The sequence below is a fragment of the Lampetra fluviatilis genome, chromosome 7, assembly GCF_964198595.1.
Source record: "Lampetra fluviatilis chromosome 7, kcLamFluv1.1, whole genome shotgun sequence".
NCBI classification, from domain to species: Eukaryota; Metazoa; Chordata; class Hyperoartia; order Petromyzontiformes; family Petromyzontidae; genus Lampetra; species Lampetra fluviatilis.
Window position 1 is genome coordinate 15678592 of NC_136281.1, and position 19804 is coordinate 15698395.

General features: G+C 49.3%; 1 protein-coding gene across 1 annotated transcript; it reads right to left on the bottom strand.

The window, feature by feature from the left end:
- Nucleotides 1-1561: 1561 nt before the first annotated feature.
- LOC144933314 (ankyrin repeat and SOCS box protein 2-like) lies at nucleotides 1562-19104 on the bottom strand. The gene is made up of 9 exons (XM_078857997.1): nucleotides 18836-19104; nucleotides 15372-15476; nucleotides 12244-12413; nucleotides 11447-11602; nucleotides 8419-8664; nucleotides 6726-6897; nucleotides 4814-5375; nucleotides 2480-2633; nucleotides 1562-1704 (listed from the first exon to the last, which is right to left on the bottom strand). The coding sequence occupies exons 1-9, from the start codon at nucleotides 19102-19104 to the stop codon at nucleotides 1562-1564; spliced, it is 1977 nt and encodes a 658-aa protein (XP_078714123.1).
- Nucleotides 19105-19804: the final 700 nt, after the last annotated feature.

Here is a 19804-nt window from a genome sequence, read left to right on the forward strand (position 1 = left end):
GTTACAGAAATAACGTTTGATTGATTGATTGACAATACACTAAACACAACAAATAAAAGCGTTTCCAAGTAAAATGCATTTATTGCACATTACAACACTGCCTTTGGATATCTTACAAACTGACTGATGATTTCTATGCAATAAAAAAATGCAAGTAAAAAATAAAATGCACATTGAACGTAAAATGAAATCCGAACGCTCTCATCTAGTGCAGAGAGGCATCGTTAGAATGCCTGTGCATAGAAAGAGTGTACACAATCAGCTTATAAAATAGAGTAGACATCATTAAAGATATGGCTTTGCAATGCTCGTGCCAATAAGTTGTAGAAGTCTATAGATTAGATGTGATTTAAAGTAAATCCTGCTTATCGTATATCGCATATAAACAGTACACACAAGGCGCTTAATAATAGCAAGCCAGTTTACGCTATTAGCCTGAATTCAGCTTGTTTACATGCAGATAATCCAGGCACAACTTACTATGGAGTTATCTACACTGTTGAAAAGTATTTGCAGCGTACAATTTGGATTGCATAATATATTACTTTCACATTTTTGTTTAGCACGTGTGTTATGAAGCTCAAAGCCCTATACTGTATCGGGCCTATAGAGTCGGGACATGTGATAGGCACGAAATAAAGCATCCCTATGAATTGTTACGACATGGGACCGCAATTAAGATTCGAGATTCGATTATTTTTTATTTCGCTTTTGTGGTTCACGTAGAATCGCGAGTGGATCCAGGGTTATAGCGGATAGAGGACACACCGATCAAAATTAACAGACTCATACGTGCACAGTTCAACGTGTGGACAATTATAAGCCGAACAATCAATCTGAATTGACGTATCAATGCATCGCTGCATTCAGAACCCTGTGTTGTGAATGCTGTACAATCACATATCCCAGGATGAGTTACTGCACAATTGGATTTTACGTAGCTCCCAGCATGCTGTGGCCTTTTGTGGAACAGTTTAACACGAATTGGCACGTTCTGTTGACGTGACAACCCTTACTAATTGGCTGTGTCGGGTGATGGCGGGTTTAACGACACGTTTATATATTTACGTGATCTAACCCCCAAAAAACCTGTATCATGGATGTGTGGAACTGCAGATAATATTTGACGAAACGACCACAGTTCTGGTATACATTAACACACTGCTGCGGGGTTGTACTGCACCCGAGGAGAGAAGAAGATACGACCCCTGACTGACCTAAACATCATCTTCGGGGATGGCTCGCACATCAGCCATGTAATTGTAAATGTTGTGCATTTACTCTCCAACGCACCGGTGCGCTGTAGTAGTGAACTAATTGGCGCGTTGTTTACGTGACAAACCTTACTGGCTGTGTCGGGTGGTGGAGGGTTACGACACATTTATACTTAGGCGATCTAACCCCAAAAACCTTTATTGTCAATACACTTGACGTATCGGTGGCACGAAAGGACGGCTCGCGCTCGGAAGCATGAGCCTCAGTGGAACACACAGAGCCACCCCTTACCAAGCGAGAAGTCTGCTCTCAGTAATGGCACAGACGTGCGGCGTGAAATTCATGCTCAGTCCTCTTCTCCTGATTTGTGGAGCAAGTAGTCACGCAGCCTCTTGGGCAAAGGCAGCGAATCGATCAGGCGCATGCGTTGAGATTTAAACAGGCTTCTGATCGTCATCCTGCACAGGTGGGAGAGCGGACGTGGGTTTTCTGCGGGAGCACAGAGAGCGGAGCATTACCGTCGGCACAGATAAACACCCGGGACGTTTTTTTTTATCAGTTCGAAACTCAGGTGCGCGGTGTGCAGTTGCTATCGGGAGATCAATGCAGAGCGGCAGGAAAACACCGAGGCGTTCGATGTTCCTCCAAACTGAGAACTCAACGTGTTTGTCAATGCCACTGTGACCTTACAAAGAAAACGTGTATAATGGACGACATTTCGGGGCAATGGGGCTTCTTCAAAGCACCTAAAACATCTACATCTGGATATTTTATGTTTTTGGATTGTTATCCGTCGAGCAGCGGTGTAAACAACGGGCATCTGACGACGTGCGTTGAGTTTTATGAAACTGCATTTGACCATTTCTCAAGTCCACTTAAATGTATTGTAAAGCAGTACATTGTGTGATGCTATACTCAACTCAGTACCCATGACGGACGGCTAGAGTTTAAGCACGAGTTTGTTGTTGTTTCCACCCCCCCTCCACCAAAGGCTCAGCACAATCAATTCACTGCGCTCGGCAGATCGAAACTTTTGAATCGACGGCGCTTTGTCGCCCGTCAAGGAAAAAAAATACTCTTCCCCAACAACGACGCAGCGACGACGTTCGACCGCGACGGTCGCTCGCACACTTCCCCCTCCAGGCACGGCCCCCCAATCGATCGGACGCAAGTGCGCGCACCCCTCTCTCTCCACAGCCCCCCTTTTCCGAAGCCCGCGTACGGAAACGCGGCGCGTAAATCACCCGCAAGCCGCGCCACGCACCTGCCATCTCGATGATGGGGCTCCACTCGTGGTAGCTATCCAGCTGCTCCTTGATGCGGGAGCACAAGCGCACGTCGGTCACGAAGTTGAGGAGGACGTCGACGATCGGCCCAGCCCAAGACTCGAGCTCGTCGGAGACCAGCAATTCGCAGAACTGCACACGCGGAACGGCGCGCCGTGGCGTTAGGACCCTTTCGCAGCGACTTACGCCACGCGCGCAATCGTTGTTTGTTGTTGTTGCTGTTGTTGTTGTTGTTGCCGGCCTGTGACTTCCACTGGTGGACAAAGACCTCCGCCATCCTCCTTCACACCCTTCCCTTGCTGGGCTGCTCTTGTCCACAAGTGAGCTCGTGATGCGTCACGCACCTTGTGCGCTTTCATTTGTTTTTGTTTTAACGACGGCATCGGCGACGTTCTTATTCTTCTCCTTATTTCTTCACTGCTAAACCCATCGCCCTCGTAGATGACATGCAGCTTTTATTACAGGCGCCAAACATACTGCGGATGGAGCCTGCACTTTAAATCGAGTTTTTATTATATCCAGCACGTTTGCACAATCCACTGCTGGATGAGGGCCTTGTCAACCTGCGCAGTTCATGGAATTTATTTGACTAAACTTCGCTGCACTTGTCAGTGCGGGTTGGTGAAGGCGGGGTGGATAGACGTAAGGGCAAAGTACAGTCCAACAATAGGTTTTTTCTGCGCTGCCCTCTGAAAACCAGCGCATCACCCCATAAATGTTGAATCATTACACTCGGCGAGAATTGCCTTTGCCACATATTGATGGATGGCAATGTCAGCACGACCTGCTACACTGCAGGATGATGTGGATGCCTTCTCAGTAGGAGCTAAGAGGCTCTATGCCTTCCACATGTAAGTGCAATTGATCGCTCTGTGTTTGCAGACTCGAAGTTGTGTTTTTTTCCCCAATCTTACTGACCTTGGTGCTGTTTGGCAATACTTTTTGTGTGTGATGTGTGCCATCAGCCACGCTGTGCTCTTTGCCTTGGTTGTGCCAGCCTGACGCACAACCAAGTTTCCTTGGTGCCACCAGGTCCCTGATTGAAAATGAGCAATTATTGCCCAATGGGGTTTACCCGTGCCACAATAATCCAAACCAAACGCAGGACTTCTAATCGGACTGGAGAAGCTTCCAATCAACTCCTTTGTGCCGGCAGGATGAGTTGAGAGAAATCAGGGATCAGCTCGGGAGCTCGGCCTATGGATTGTTGCATCGCCGCAAAGAGCGGTGATGACTTGGGAAGGTCTTCATCCAAAAGTGGATAAAACATGGATGATTAGGATGAAGGTGTTGATGAATCCACTGGCTCTCGTTGGATTAAAACAACTCTAAAGCACAGCACAATGTGTGCAATGCACTCAGAACTCAACTGAATATCCTCAAAACAAATGCGGGTGTTACAGGCCCTTCTTGTCAATCACACCGCTGGATAAGGGCATCTCCACACGGTTCCAAACAATTCCCAGTGCGATGGATTTTTCTGCACCACGCTCTGCACGGCGGTCACACGTGCGAGCATCACCCAGGGCTCTTCAACCCTGCCGAGGTTGGCGAGACCCCATCCTCGACTGCCCCCCCCCAACGCGTCCACCCCAAACCGGACACGGACACATAGACACAAGGACATGCAAAGACAAAGATCCCACTCATAGCCTGAACAGACTGTTGGGGCGAGTGCTGTTAGCGAGTAGCAGCACCTATGAAGGCCGGCACGGCACACAAGGGGGTGGGTGGCCAGCACCACACCCGAACCGCCTTTGTTTCCGCAGCGGCGATGTTTACGCACCGCACCAGGTACTCATTTGAGGCTGAGTCGACCTAGGGAAGGAGGCCCAGGACCGGTTCAGATAATCGTCACCAGTGTTGGGCGTGAGCGATAAATCGATCTCGGGTCGCCGGGTTCATAGCGCAGCGCGCTAACCGCTACACTACCGTTCCCCACACGGACACACAAAGATAAAGATCCTCCGTATAGCCTTAACAGACTTTAGGGGCAAGTGCTGTTAGCGAGCACCTTTGAAGGCGGGAACGGTACACGAGGGGGTGGGTGACCAGCACCACGCCCGACCGCCTTTGTCTCCCCAATGGCGATGTTTACACATCACACCAGGTACTCATTTGAGGCTGAGTCGACCTAGGGGAGGCCCAGGACCGGTTCAGATAATCGTCACCGGTGTTGGCCGTGAGTGATAAATCGATCTCGGGTCGCCGGGTTCATAGCGCAGCGCGCTAACCGCTGCACCACCGCTCCCCACACACGGACACGCACAGACATGCGCGCTTCTCCCGCACGACACGCCGCGCGCACTTACGTGCACCACCCTGGGCTGGGCGTTCACCCAAGTGTCGTCCGAATTCCTCCTCTTGGGCGGCACGGGCGGGTGCTTCCCGCCGCCGAAGGGGCATCGGAAGCAGGCCTCCCCGCTGGCGCCGTGCCTCAGCACCAGCTCGAGGGTGCGCAGGTCCTGCAGGGAGAACATGACGGCGGCCGGGAAGGCGGTCGGGTGCGTGGCGACGCACGCGTTCACGTCGGCCCCGTGCGCCAGCAGGAGCCCGACGAGCGGGTGAGCGTGGAGGCGGATGGCGACGAGCAGCGGGTTGATGGGGTCCAGGTTGGGGTCGGCGCTGGACTCGAGGAGCAGCTCGGCGCAGTCGACGTCGGTGGCGGCGACGGCGAAGTAGAGGGCGGTGGTGCGGCGGTCCTCGTAGAAGAACGAGTGGTCGTCCGACAGCTGGAAGTTGACGTCGAAGCCGCTGTTGATGAGGATCTGCAGGACGTCGTAGTGGCCGTTCTTGGCGGCGAGGTGCAGCGGGCTGATGCCGCACCGCTTGATGCGAGCCTTTTTCGTGCCGGGCAGCAGGAGGCAGACAATTCTGTGTGGGTGGTTTGCGGACAAATGGGGGGGGTGGGGGGTCAAAATTAAAAAAAGTGTTAAAATATTTTTTTTATTTTACGTATACCGTTAATGCATATCGCATCTCAAAACTCTGAACACTGCGACGCATATTTTTTACCTATAAAAACGGACGAAAACGCCGCAGAGAAACAAAACGGGAAAGATCAAGGGTACAGGCATAAACAATACGCATGACTGTAACATTAAAAGTTAGGCATAGCAGTTTGCAAAAAAAATGTTTCTTGATTTTACGTGAGATTCAATAAAATCGGGTTACATAGGCCACGAAGCGGCAGCCAAGGAATGGAACACGTGTGAGAGGCAGCCCGCCGTGGAGACGGAGCTATGATATCAGTGAATGTGCGGGTGCTGGGTGGACTAATTATTGCGTAGCCAGGATCGTGAGGGGAGACGGCGGCTAGGGGAAGGCCTTCATCCAGCAGTGGATTGACCACGTTTTTTTAGAATGATAGGAAGAAATTGCATCTTTTTTTTCTTTTTACGCACAAGATGAAATGAAATCAAGTTGCATCGGCTAAATGAATGCGGTGGTGCCTGGTGGCAAAAGTATTGTGGAGCACGGAAGCCGTTGTGGGTGGGGGGGAAACCAGTGGTGGTGTATACGAGCTACAACACTGGTCAACAAAAAAATACATTTTTTTCTGGCCTGGACTTTTGCAGCTGTTTTAGACTAATTTCAGGGTGCTGATTCCAAATCTGATCTCAGATTTTCTCTATCGCATCTCATTATTATGCTATCGGCATACCCAATTTTCATTGATTTTACCCGAAATTAACTCTGTCACTTATGATTGCAAGTTGTTGCGAGTCAGTGACTGCTTTAGTGTTAAAATATGGTGCTGTATTTTTAGGATAGTGTGTTTATAATATCATTTTATGTAGATATCCACATTTATTTAATATTTTTCTTCTGCAGTATTTATTGAAAATGCTATATTTGATATCTCAAAAACATGATGTGATTGACAAAAACTGATGCCAGATTTGGAATCAGCACCCCAAAATTACATTAAAACCGTTGGAATACCTTATGCCAGAAAAAGTGTGTTGACCAGTGCAATCTTTAAAAATAAACCGGTGTTTTTTGTTTGAATTATGACTGCAGGTATTGTGGTCTATGCAAACATGACTCCTTGTAAAAAGGTGTCAGTTTTGTTGCCAGATAGAAGGGTAAAAAACCAATTATCATGAACCGGTAAGTTTTGATCAGGTTCAGTTTTGATGTTTCGGTGAGTGGCGGCCGGCCCCAATGTCCCCCCCCCCCCAACCACCACCGACGAGCCGCTACGGTGCGTGGGGGTCTCACTCCTCGTTTCCGTTTGACGCGGCGATGTGCAGGGGCAGCAGGCCCTCCTTGGTGGGCTTGTTCGCGTTGGCGCCCACCGACAGCAGAAACTCCACCACGTCCCCGTGGTTGTTCTTCGTCGCCTCGTAGAGGGCCGTCGCTCCGTTCCTCGCCTCCGTGTCAATGTCAGCACCTGCAGGCGGCCGTTCCGGAATGTTTTAACCAATTAACCCTTTAACTGTCCCGAGACGTCTGCAAGTCGCAGGGTGGGTGGTCCCGTTCACCGCTGAATCTAGGAACTTGCGAGCGATTCAGTATGTTAGTTTTGTTTGGAGAGGCGTAGCGCCGTCGTTTTTAAAGACGCTGTACTCACCGCAGAGAACTGTAGCGACACGACCGCACTCTACAATAGCTGGCACCAAATTGTGCCACGCACTCCCGCGTGGCCTTGTGGGAGCCTCGGTACCGATAAAGTTATTTTACTTTTAAAACGGATGATGTACACGTACGTCATCGGAACGGGAAAGGGTTAAGTTATCGCATATTTAACTGCGCCGCTTGAATCAAATATGTTGACGTTCCTTTGCCGTATCTTTTCGTAAAAATAATTGAAAAGTATATATTTTGACAAAGTGTATTTGTAAAAGACATTCTCGAGAAACACAATAATCATTAGTGTCATCGTGGCAGAGGTGTGGACTCGAGTCATGTGACTTGGACTCGAGTCAGACTCGAGTCATGAATTTGATGACTTGCGACTCGACTTGGACTTGCATAACAATGACTTTGTCCCACCTATGAGATGTGGACTCGAGTCATGTGACTTGGACTCGAGTCAGACTCGAGTCATGAATTTGATGACTTGCGACTCGACTTGGACTTGCATAACAATGACTTTGTCCCACCTCTGCATCGTGGAAAATATAAGGTACCCTGAATGCCGAAACAAGTCCACAGTTCGTTTATGTTAAACCAAAGTTTCTAAAGAAAAGAAAAAAAACACTCGCAGAAGGCCATGTCGTCGATGGGATGACGTGGATACAGATATGGGAAGGGGGCGTATTGTCTGCTTATTTATTTTGAAATTCTGAAAGCGCCTCTTTGGCCGACAAGTTTCACTTCATTCATTTCCAAACAAATAAAAATCAGCAGACCATCAATCACTCTGGGAATATATCTCGCGCCCTATAATTCCTATCCAGTGGAGATTTAACGTACAACCTTAACCATTGCGCGCTCCCCGAATTGTCAGGCCTGCCTCAAAAGAACGCTCTCCCACAAACACGATTTTTCTCATGCCCTGCTGGTCGCACTCATTACACACGAAGTGCTTTCTTCAGAATAACCACAATACCTTGCTGATTTCGTTAAGGCACATAAACCATCACGCAAACTCCGGTCATCCTCGCGGCAGCGGCTTGTGCCAGCCATCGAAATGAAGACGGCCACCGCATCGAGCGCCGTCTGGAACGCTCTTCCATCCGATATTAGGAAGCCACTGGAGCGATGCACTTTTAAATCTCCATTGAAAACGAATTTCTTTAGAACTCCTTTTTGTGTTTAAGTTCGTGGTCCTTCCCCGGCACCTCCGATTCGCGCGGTTGGCTACGTACGGTGCAAAATAAGTTCGACATACATAGACACACACGTGCATGCATACATACATACATGGACACACACGTGCATGGATGGATACATACATACGTGCTCGTACCAAGGCTCACGAGGTGTCTCAGGATGGCCAGGTGGCCACATTCGGCCGCGACGAAGTGCGGTGAGACACCGTAATCGTTGACCACGTTCATCTTGGCCCCGGCGGACATGAGGAGGATCACCATGTCCAGGTTGTTCTTAGAGATTGCCTCGTACAGCGGCGTGTGGCCGTGGTTGCCGCGGAAGTTGACGTTGGCGTTGAACTTGATGAGGAGCGAGGCTGCCTCGATGTTGGCACATTCGCAGGCTGCGGAGGACAACGAGTTGGAGCGTTCACGGCGAGACTACGAACGCAGGTATGTTACAAACAAACAAAAAACAATTTCGATTTAAAGCTTTCGTGACTGCAGGGATTCATCTTCTTGGTTCTTTCGGTAAAGTGACGTAGAATGGAAATAATAAAATAATAAAAATAAAACATTATAAAATAACTCTCACGACGTTTCGGCCACACGCAAGCTTGCGTTTCGGCCACAACGCAAGCTTGCGTTGTGGCCGAAACGTCGTGAGAATTAATTTATTATGTTTTTTTTTTATTATTTCCATTCTACGTGACTTTTCCGAAAGAACCAAGAAGGAGAAACAAAAACACTTTACACGCGTATCTTAGCAGTTTGAACAATGGTACAAATGGATTAAATCCCGCCCCCCTCCATCTCTGCTTATTTCCACCCTGCAGCGGAACTGGGTCTGCAATCGGCAGTTTGCGAGTGGCGGGGGGGAGGTGTGGGTACTCCCATCTCTTCCAAGACACCCGGCCAGTGTAGAAGAGTAGGCCAAGATACCATCTAGAGGGGCTGTCCAGAGCGCCCTCGAGTGGAGGCCCTTCTGCCAGCAGCGCCATGAGCATGCAACTGCAGTGCTGCGACTTTACCTTCAGATCACGGACTTGACACAGCCGGTCTTTGGAGAATGCATATTTTCAAGTTTGAAGTTTGCTTCAGAAAAAAACGCTAAGTGTCATTTGTTTTCTTCTCTGGACCAATGGCGCTCATTTATTTTTCAAATAGCCGTAAAACAGACTTCACCGAAAAGAGCTATCAGTCTCAGTTCAACAAAAAAACATCGATAATATAACATTTTAAAGTCACCTCCTCTCTCAACACATTTTGGCTACCCCCCTAGTGACGTCTCTTGACCTTATAGCGACGTTGAGTTTTTTTGTTGGTATTTTTTTAATTTTAGTATTTTTGTTAGTATATTTTTTGTTAGTATTTTTTTGTGAGTGTATTTTTTTAAATATTTTTTGTCAGTATATTTTGTTGTTGTTTTTTTGTTGTTGTTGGTATTCATTCGTAACATTGAGCAAACAACAAAACGCGCAATGGCTCTCGCGTTGACGCATTCCTTTCTGCTTTCGGCTAACGGCGTCGTGCTCAACAATCCACGCGGTGTCGCTCGCGGCTCGTCTGCGTTCCCAAAGCGCATGGTGCCCTCTAGGGGAGAGTGACCACCATCGACTCAACACCAACTACAGTACCGTAAAAAAAAATGGGACCTTTTTTCCAGTATTGGCGTTCTCTGGTCTGACACTGCTGAGACGAGGCTCTAAAGAAGGCTGTCTCTGGTGTAGACCAATAGGTTTCAAAGACAATGCCATTGATTATTATAAATGATCATTATCAGAGCGTGTTTTGTTTGCGTGTTCACCACAAGTACGTGTGGTTAATGCAGACACGATTCCTTGCAAAAGGTTTCATATCTGGTGTTTGAACATCTTAACACAACTGTTCTTTGCCATAAAGGGTAAAACCTATTCTTATTTTTTCATACAAACAACCGTATGTCCCTTCCATCAGGACCGAGATCCCATAACGTGAAGCCACGGGCACCAGATCAATAAGACATGAATACAGATTAAACCACAGTCCCGCGGGGCTGGCGAGGGTAATTGATTTTTGGGAAATAATTTAAACGTCACACACTTTTAATGTCGCAGAACTATTACGAGAAACCCCGTGGCTTTCAGTTGTAGGAATGTAGCACCACAACCTCTCCTCGGCACGGCAACTCGTCGGCTACACATGAGCAGACTGCAACGAACGCAACGGTGTTCAGCTCGTAACTTGCAGCACGACTGATTGGAAGCATGCCGCTGTGCAAGAGAAGCAAAATTCCTGCCGAGGTGGCCGTGATTGGGACTTGAAAACCGCGCAACGCTCTTGAGATGAATCTCAGCGCCACTCTGAGTGTCGTGTGAGGGTGGTCGCGTGGGGGTGGGTGGTCACGCCACACGATTCATCACCGCTTCAGTTTGACGATCCGTCGTGATTCGCGACCGCAATTCGACTCGCAAACCCCTTTTTTCGGTTTACCACGGCTTTCGCGACCAATATTTATTCATAATAAAGGATTTTAGGTTAGATCGGGTAAGTATAAATGTTGTGTCGTAACCCTCCACCACCCGACACAGACAATTAGTTAGGGATTTGTCATGTAAACAAAACGCCAATTAGTTACTGCTTCAGCTCACCGGTGTGTTGGAGAGTAAATCCAGTAGTCCGACGTTTCGCTGGTAATCACATCAATCAGCATCATCGGGCGATTTGCCAGAATCGTTTTTTTAATTGTAATGCTCTTGCCGTCTGGCTTGCTTATTGATACAGATTCGTGTGCGTCGGTAGCCTAAATCTAATGTGAGCGTTTATTTATATATATATAGTATGCACTCATCGTAATTAGTTGATTCTTAAGTGCACGATTCAATTACAAATGCATCTAATTTAGTCCATGAATGGGTACATGTTTCAACATCCCTGCTCGCAGCTGACGTTTCTCAGTTCCAATCGTGCAAGCTTTCCAGAGAACAAGATATTCATGTACGCCAGGTAATTGATATGCGTTGCACTTAATTCAAATTAAATTTAAACGTGCTGGCCTTGCACAAGAAGCGGAATCATCGCGTAGCGGTCACGCAAAATCGGCCTTGAAAACCGCCAAGACTTGGTGATCAATGTCCCCTCCCTCCCTCCCTCGACATTCGGAGCGAGTGACCTGGGGCGTGCGTCACGACATGCGAGCGGATTTGCCTTGGTGCAGTGGCGTCTCCTTGTAGCTCTGGCAAACGTCCGGGGAGGCGCCCATGCCCAGCAGCACCTTCATGCATTCCAGGTTGCAAGTGCCAGATGCCAGCGTCAACGGAGTCTCGTTGTTACGCGACCGCAGATTCACCAGCTGCGGGTACTCTGGATTCCAGAAACACGCGCGGTGCAACGTCGCATATTCGAGCCGCTGGGGCACGGAGGTACAGGCACAAATGTGGAGAGGTCCGAGACGTGAACGTCTACGGCAAAGAACAGGCTACAACGCCACCGTAACACCAATAAGTTGAACGTATGTATGTTGAACTTATTTCAAGCCGTGCGTAGTCAACCGTGCTAATCGGATGTGCCGGGGAAGGGCAACAAACTAAACACAAAAAGCAGTCCTAAAGTTTATCCCACTGATGAAACGAAGGTAACCAATTGCTGCTACGCGTGGCGGCGTAGTGGTTAGCACTCACCGCCATAAACCCAACAACCCGAGTTCAATTCGCAGCCACTGCGAACGTCAGTGTTGAGTTGACACCTGCACCTGTCCCGAGCCTGCCACCTTCACCTGCGATTAGCAGTGCACACGTACGTACTGACCCGCACCAACTAGCATGGTGGAGTAGAGTCAAGCAACCCGTGTGACCGACATGGCACGGATACGGCCTCCGTTGACGATCGAGCGTGAGAGCTCCGAGGTCGAGGGTGGGAGGAGTGAGGACTGGGTGGTGAAGGGAGTGGAGGGGGGGGATTGGTGGTGAGCAGGGTGGGAGCGCGTCCATTCAGGCCACACGTACTCTGCAGAAGCAACCGCAGGCAGCGGGGCTTGTTGAGGAAGGCTGCCGCGTGGACCGGGTGGACGGTGTCTGGGCCCTGGACTTTGCTGAGGTCGGTGCCGGTCACGATGATCCTCTGCAGCATCGAGACGTCGTCATTCTCGATGGCCAGCGCCACCGGGTTTGTGCTCCTGCACGCAGACGCGCGATGACAGTTACTGGTAGGAACCTCCTGGTTACACCAGCCCACAGGGGATTATTGTGTCCGTCGTGCATGGAGGGGCTGGGTGGGGAGGGGCTGGGTGGGGAGGTGGGGAGGGGCTGGTGGGGAGGGTGGGGAGGGGCTGGGTGGGGAGGGTGGGGCTGGGTGGGGGGTGGGAGGGGTGGGGAGGGTGGGGAGGGGCTGGTCACCCCGTGGTGCCCTCATAAACTCAACGTTTAACCTACTCACGCCGGCTTGTGCCCGCTCTCATAGTCGGGCATATTTGCGGAATACACCTCGACGCCGTTGACCCTGCCCATTGACCGAGCAATCCAACGTTCCTACCAGCTCCCTCCGCAGGAATGTGTTAACAGGGGCGCCGTGGCGGTGAGATATGAATGATCATCCTCGCCTGGATTCGATCGCGACTCAGTGCCGGATTATCCTAGGAGCAAAAGTAGCAAATGCTCCAGGCCCCGCACTTCCAAGGGCCCCGCGCTAAATGCTTTGAAGCTATAAAATTTCTGATCGTGTCCGCGAGCACAAGTCAGATCTGAAACACGGCAGAACTGATTCTTCTGCCGTGGCCGATCATTGCTACAACTCGGTGGGCTCTCATGAAATTGTCTTTTCCGAGACCAAGGTTCTCTGCAAACCTCCCGGCTACCATCAAAGGTTTGTACACGAAGCCATACAAATATACAAACACAGACATAATTTCAACCGTGATGATGGGTACAAACTTAGTAATCATTGGAAAGATGTTATCAACCACGCAAAAAAGACTTAATCACAAATTTTTTGGACCATCTTATCTGACAGGCACTATTTTACTGTACTTTACCGAGTGTTAACATCCCCAGTTATTTTAACAGTACTCTCTTCATTGTTCAGCCAGCATAGGTATAAACATGGGCATTTTCGTTCTTTTGTCTATCATGTGTATCAGACCCCCCACTCCCCCTCTCTCTCCATTGTGTTGGCGTGTGCAGTAATTGGCCGCTTGCGCACAAGCGCTTCCACGTCCGTCGCCCACCCTTTGGCCTCGCCCCCCCCCCCGCCCCCCCCTCCCTCCCGAACACGTTCCATTCATTGGCTACCATAGTCTGATGAGCTCCCCCTAAGTTTGTACCCATCATCATTTTCGTTCTTTTGTCTATCATGTGTATTAGACCTCCCCCTCCTCCTCTCTGCCCATTGTGTTGGCGGGTGCAGTGGCTGGCCGCTTGCGCACAATCGCTCCATTGTGTTGGCGTGTGCAGTAATTGGCCGCTTGGGCACAAGCGCTTCCACGTCCATCGCCCACTCTTTTGGCCTCGCCCCCCCTCCCTCCCGATACGTTCCTTTCATTGGCTACCATAGTCTGATGAGCTCCCCCCTCCCTCTCCCTCCCCCCTCAACTCGCTTTTAAGGGATTACATCTTGAATCATTGCCTCACTTGATACAGCTAATCTGGCTGTGACGGTCCCACCTGATGACGGAGACTTGTGTTGCCTCCGAAACGTCGTGATTTTTGTTTTTATTTTATTTTACTTTCTACGTGACTTTACCGAAAAAACCTAAAAAGACTATAAATTACGGTTCAGTGATTCTGAACTTGCTATATTACTATAGTACTATACTGCCTTCAACTTTTATGAACGACTGGGTGTTTAAGGTTAGCGATTTTTCGTATTATCTGGCTGTATAGCAAATGAAAAAATATAATTACTTTACTATGCAAGTAAAACATGTGTTTTAATATTTACGTTTTTTTTTTCATTTAGAACCCCTTTATAACATATGCTACAGGCCCCGCACTAGCTTAATCCGGCACCGTTCCGACCCTGACGCCTGCTTGTATATTTGGAGCTTGAGTGTTCTCCCCGTGATCGCATGGATTTTTCTTCCTCCGGTTTTTTTTCCCCTCCGCATTTAGAAACGTGCGTCTTAAGGGTATTTGGCTACTACTATAAGTTTCCACGTGATGATAAGCTACTTCTCTGAGCTATAAAAAATATCTATATAAATCAGTGGGCCTTACCTGGTAAAATAAGCCAATAGTTAGAAAAACAATCATGGTATTGTTAGTTACATTCCGAGCCAGACGAGACATCACACGGCACGCAATGCGTTGTTTCGCGAGATGATGTCAAGTGCAGTGACGTCATCGGGAGCTTAGTTTTTAATCGATTAATTATCAATATTTCTTATTTACAGGGCAAGTTCCTAACAGCAACACAACTTTTAGACTTAAAGTTGACTTTACAAGCGTTAGCGTAACCTCCCGCTACAGAGAGCCAGAAGAGGTGGTTTGAGAGTTGAGTGTATCTCAGGCCAGGTGCTGAGTCAAAGATAAAGATTCCCCGTATAGCCTTTAACAGACTGTTGGGGCAAGTGCTGTTAGCGAGCAGCACCTATGAAGGCCGGAACGGCACACGAGGGGGTGGGTGGACAACACCACGCCCGGCCGCCTTTGTCTCCCCAGCGGCGACGTTTACACACCGCACCAGGTACTCATTTGAGGCTGAGTCGACCTAGGGGAGGTCCCGTGACCGTTTCAGATAATCGTCACTGGTCGCTGGCCGTGAGCGAGATTCGAACTCGGGTCGCCAGGTGCTGAGTCTCACGCACGCACACAACAAACAGCGTTGAGGATCTCGTGAGCAGTGCCGGATTATCCTAGTAGCAAAAGTAGCAAATGCTACGGGCCCCGCACTTTCAAGGGCCCCGCGCTAAATGCTTTCAAGCTATCAATTCCGGTTCAGTGATTCTGCACTTGCTCTATTACTATAGTACTATAGCGCCTTCGACTTTTATGAACGACTGGGTGTTTAAGGTTAGCGATTTGTCGTATTATCTGTCTGGATAGCAAATGAAAAAATACAATTACTTGACTATGCAAGTAAAAAAAAATGTGTGGCAATATTTACGCGTTGTTTTTTCGTATTTAGAGCGAGCACTCACTGCTGATGCTCCTGAAAGATCTGGCGAGGGAGGGAGCGCCAGTTGCGGGCGCCCTGCCGTGACACGAGCCCCTCTGTCGTCTGCTGCTCGTTCCTCTGGTTGCTCCTACGAGGAAGAGGGGGGGGTTGAGAGAGAAATCCACACCGCGCGCGAGTCAGTCAGCTGAGCGGCGCTCCCCGTCAGCGATTCTCATGCAAGGGGGCAGCAGCGCCGAGGACAGCAAGAGTGCTGAGGTTGCGCGTTCATACAGCCCGGTGCATTAGAATTCGACTCTGAGCGGTCCCCGATGCTGCGGTGGATTTTTGTTCATTTTATTTCGCAGAGACATGGGGGGCGGGGAAGGTGGTGGTGGTGGTGTTCACTGCACCACTGCCCTATCTCTTGATTGAAATCACGAAGTGAATTTAGCTGTGATGCACAACTAAAGTTTGACAAACGGAAAGTGATGCCTTTGAACGTGCGTGAACCAGCTTTCCGATTCGATTGACGCGCATTTCAAGAATCTTGAAACGCCAAAAGGTAGCGAATTAAAGTTTACAACAACGGGAAACTCGATGGTCTATAGCGTATTTCGGAGTTTCACAGCTCAGCAAAATGTATGCGAATTACACCTCTTGTTCTCACACTTTCTTGTTTGTCAGGGTAGACGTAGACTATGGACGCTTGCAATGGAAAACACGACCTGTCAGTACGTGACAGATCGACACCAGCGCCTTGTTTGCATCGTCTACGTTGAGAGTTCAGTGTGCCAGCCAACCCCAAAACGGGGTCGCACCTGTCCCCGAGTGAACCTGTGTTTTCAAGTTGCGCTGTTGGAGAGTGCTGGAGGGTTTCGGCGGTGTCATTGGGAACTGGAGCTGGGGTTGTTGGCTTGTGTGTATGTAAGTGACTCGTACGTTAGGCATGGAGAAAAACATACTAGCGGCTAATTATAGTCTTGGAGAATGTAGCGTGCACTCGGTCAGGTGAAGCCGCAGCAAACATCTGATCTGTGCATTCGTGTCGCTGCTTCACAGCCATATCATCAAGGTGCCTTCCGTGTGTTCCATGTGTTCGACTTTTACAGGCGTATACCACATCACGTGACGGACACATCGCAGGTTTTTTTCCCCACTCACGTGTTGTCAATATGCCACAAAGTCAGATTTCAAGACCTCTCTAAATACCTTTTGTATTTGCCCAAAAAAGCCTCACCTACACCCAGACCATGTATTTATCTCTCTCTCTCCAGGAAGATTGGGATGTTTCGCCAATTCTTCATTTGTAAGTTTATTCTTGCAGTCGTTAAATCCCAAGAAATTATGACATTTACAAATCTCCATCCATGCGGGTATCATACAAAATGCATCGCTCGACATGAAAAACACAACAATCTAGAGGGAACAACACGTGCATTGAATGTGTGTTGTACTTCTTTCGCACCGTACTTAACCAACCGTGCTAATCAGAGATGATCACCTCATGTCAAACATTAATTAGCAAAGATTTGAAAAGAAATCGGTCATGCTCAATCCACCGATGGATGAACGCATCCCGGCTGGACGGGGAGGGGGCAGTGTTTGAGCATACTTCACCACATTGGTCACCACATTAGCTTGACGAAGGGAGTGCAGGCAGGACTGTTTCTAATATCGCCGCCACTGAACATTCGCCGTGGTCAGGAATCGAACTCCGTTCTCCGGATTCATGGGGCAGCACGCTGGCCACTTTGCCACCACTCCACCCCTCCGATGTCGGCCGAGTGAATTTAAAGACAGAAACGGAAAAGACAAATTTCTCGAGGCCGTGTTCTGGCATGTCTAACGCAAGGAATGCAGCTTCTTTAAATGATACAAAGATGTCCATTTAAAATCACGGGCAGGTGTGTTGTCATCGCGCTTTCGTGATGTGACTGTCTAGAGGTATCACAACGGACGCGTCACATCGCTGCACAGTCATCGTGATAAACCCTGAAAACAGCTGTAAACTTTTTTTGTTTATGAACATAGTTTCAAACTCGTGTCTGACACAGCTTGGGTATCGAGAGAGCCGTGTATATATTCAGGGTTGCGTCTTCGACGTTTGGCACGTCTGCAAAAAGCGAAACGTTGAGCCCAAGAATAGCGCACTTCCCTCAAATAGAAAGCCGTGAAACCTCAGAGCGGGTTCTGCACGGTCACCGCGGAGACGGCGAGCACTGGGAGCAAGGCGTATATGTGAAGGCCAGCTTCAGTTTCACGTTCGGCTGAGAGCTCCTCTCAAACTCGCCCTCAACACGCGCCAATGTCCAGGAATCACAACAGACGAGAGACAACGCCATCGGCCAGGGGAGAGCCGAACACATTTACTCAGGAGCCAATAGGACGCGCAAAAAAATACCTACTCTTAGGCTTTTTCGGTAAAGTCACGTAGGTAAAAAATTAAAATTAATAAAAGTAAAATAAAAATAAAATAACAAAAATTCACGACGTTTCGGAGGCAACACAAGCTTCCGTCTTCAGGTGGAACCGTCACAGCACGATAGCTCTTACTTTATACAGATATCGTGCTTTGACGGTTCCACCTGAAGACGGAAGCTTGTGTTGCCTCCGAAACGTCGTGAACTTTTGTTATTTTATTTTAATTTTACTTTTATTAATTTTTTACCTACGTGACTTTACCGAAAAAACCTAAGAATATGAATCCTTGCAGTCACGAAAGCTTCAAATCTAGAAATAAATACCTCTTGGTGGAGCCACGCACACACACACACACCTCAGCGCTACCCAACAATCAGTGGGGGGAGTACACATCGACCAAGTAAAGTGTAAAGAGGCCAGGGAAGCGAGTGAGCGCACTAAAATTAGAAGCACCGCTGTTGCCACGGAAAAAATATATTCCCTCTACGTGCCCAATCAGACACTGCCGGTGATGGATGGACGCCCTTTGCTGGCCGCTTCGAAGTTGGTGGGTCCCGTCCGGCCGCAACCCGAATGAGATCAAGTTTTGCAACCACGGCCAGGTTCTCCAGTGCTGCCATAGGCGGTGCCACTTGTAAGAAGGCACTGGCACTCCCGACTTGGCAAACTGGGTGGGTACGATATATACATTTATCCATACCCCAGTTAGGAAGCCAGATTACTTAATTTGCACGGTAAAATGTGTGTAAATTAACACGTGCGTATTGCTTTGGACAAAGTGAATAATTGAACATTACTCAATCACACACTCCCCCCCCCTCTACCACCACCGTGGCCTCGCTCTTGCTGCCCCCTCCCACACCTGCTGCCCCCCGTGCCCCTCTGTGCCCCACCCCCCCCATTGCTCACGCCCCACTCCCGCTGTCCCCACTACCACATTCCCCTTATGGGCCCCCAACTGCTGCCCTCCCTCGTGACCCGCCCCCCCTCCCCCATATACTGCCACGACCTCTCCCCACCCCCTTGCCAACATCCCCTTGCCACCACCAACCACCCCACGCCCCCCCCCCCACCAACCCCCACCACCTGCTGGCCACGTCGTTCGCCGCTACGGGGCGATGCGTCGGTGCGGCCGGCGTATGGCTCCTGCCCGTGACGGCGAGCACGGGCGCCGCGCCGGGCTTGTGCGGCGGCGAGCCTCTGCCCGCGAGCTCCTGCAGGCTCTGCTCGATGGCGAGGCAGATCTGCTCGTCCTCGCTCAGGCTGCCGTACAGGGAGTAGTCCTCCTCCACGCACATCCGCTCGGCGCTCTCAAAGTCGGGCGCGCTGCTGTGGCGCTGCAGCCCCGTCGCCATCGCAGGCCGTGTTTTGTGTTCCTACTGAAAGGGGGTACGGGGGGGGGGATGCGAGTGTGGATGTGGTTCACCACGGTTTTTTTATATTACAAGCAGACCTCGCTTAGCGCTCAAGATGCGTTCCTGGAGAAGTAAGCGCTCGTCGAATCGGCGCTAAAGGGGTCATTATAACCATTGTATACGTGGGGATGCGTTCCCGACAGCGTTAACTTCTTTCGTTTGCTCAATATATAAGGGCTTTATTGGGGTATTGTTCATCGCGCTAATATTACATATGGTAAACATTTCATAAATGCAAATTTATTATAACATATACACTAATCGGGTTGACTGAAAAAAACGATTACACCGGTTATGGCTCGGTTGCAAATGGCCGGTTTCGTTCTGGTTAACCGATTGCCTAACACCCGTGTAATCCGGTGCTGGGCAATCGGCCAATAGTATCAAGCAACACACATCCAAGCAAACAAACGCTGGACCGGTTACGACGTTCTGGACCTCAAAAGAACAGCACCAACAGCAGTGCACACGCCACGAGCAATCACACCGAACAATACACGGTACAGTACCTCAAATTTGATTTCATTATTTACTTAAATCTATTCCAGCAAAATGCTACAGCTAAACCCTGACCCGATTAATTTTCCTTCGAAATGTTAAGAGAAAATGAAGTTCGACTCGTCGGCGGGACAGCCACCTC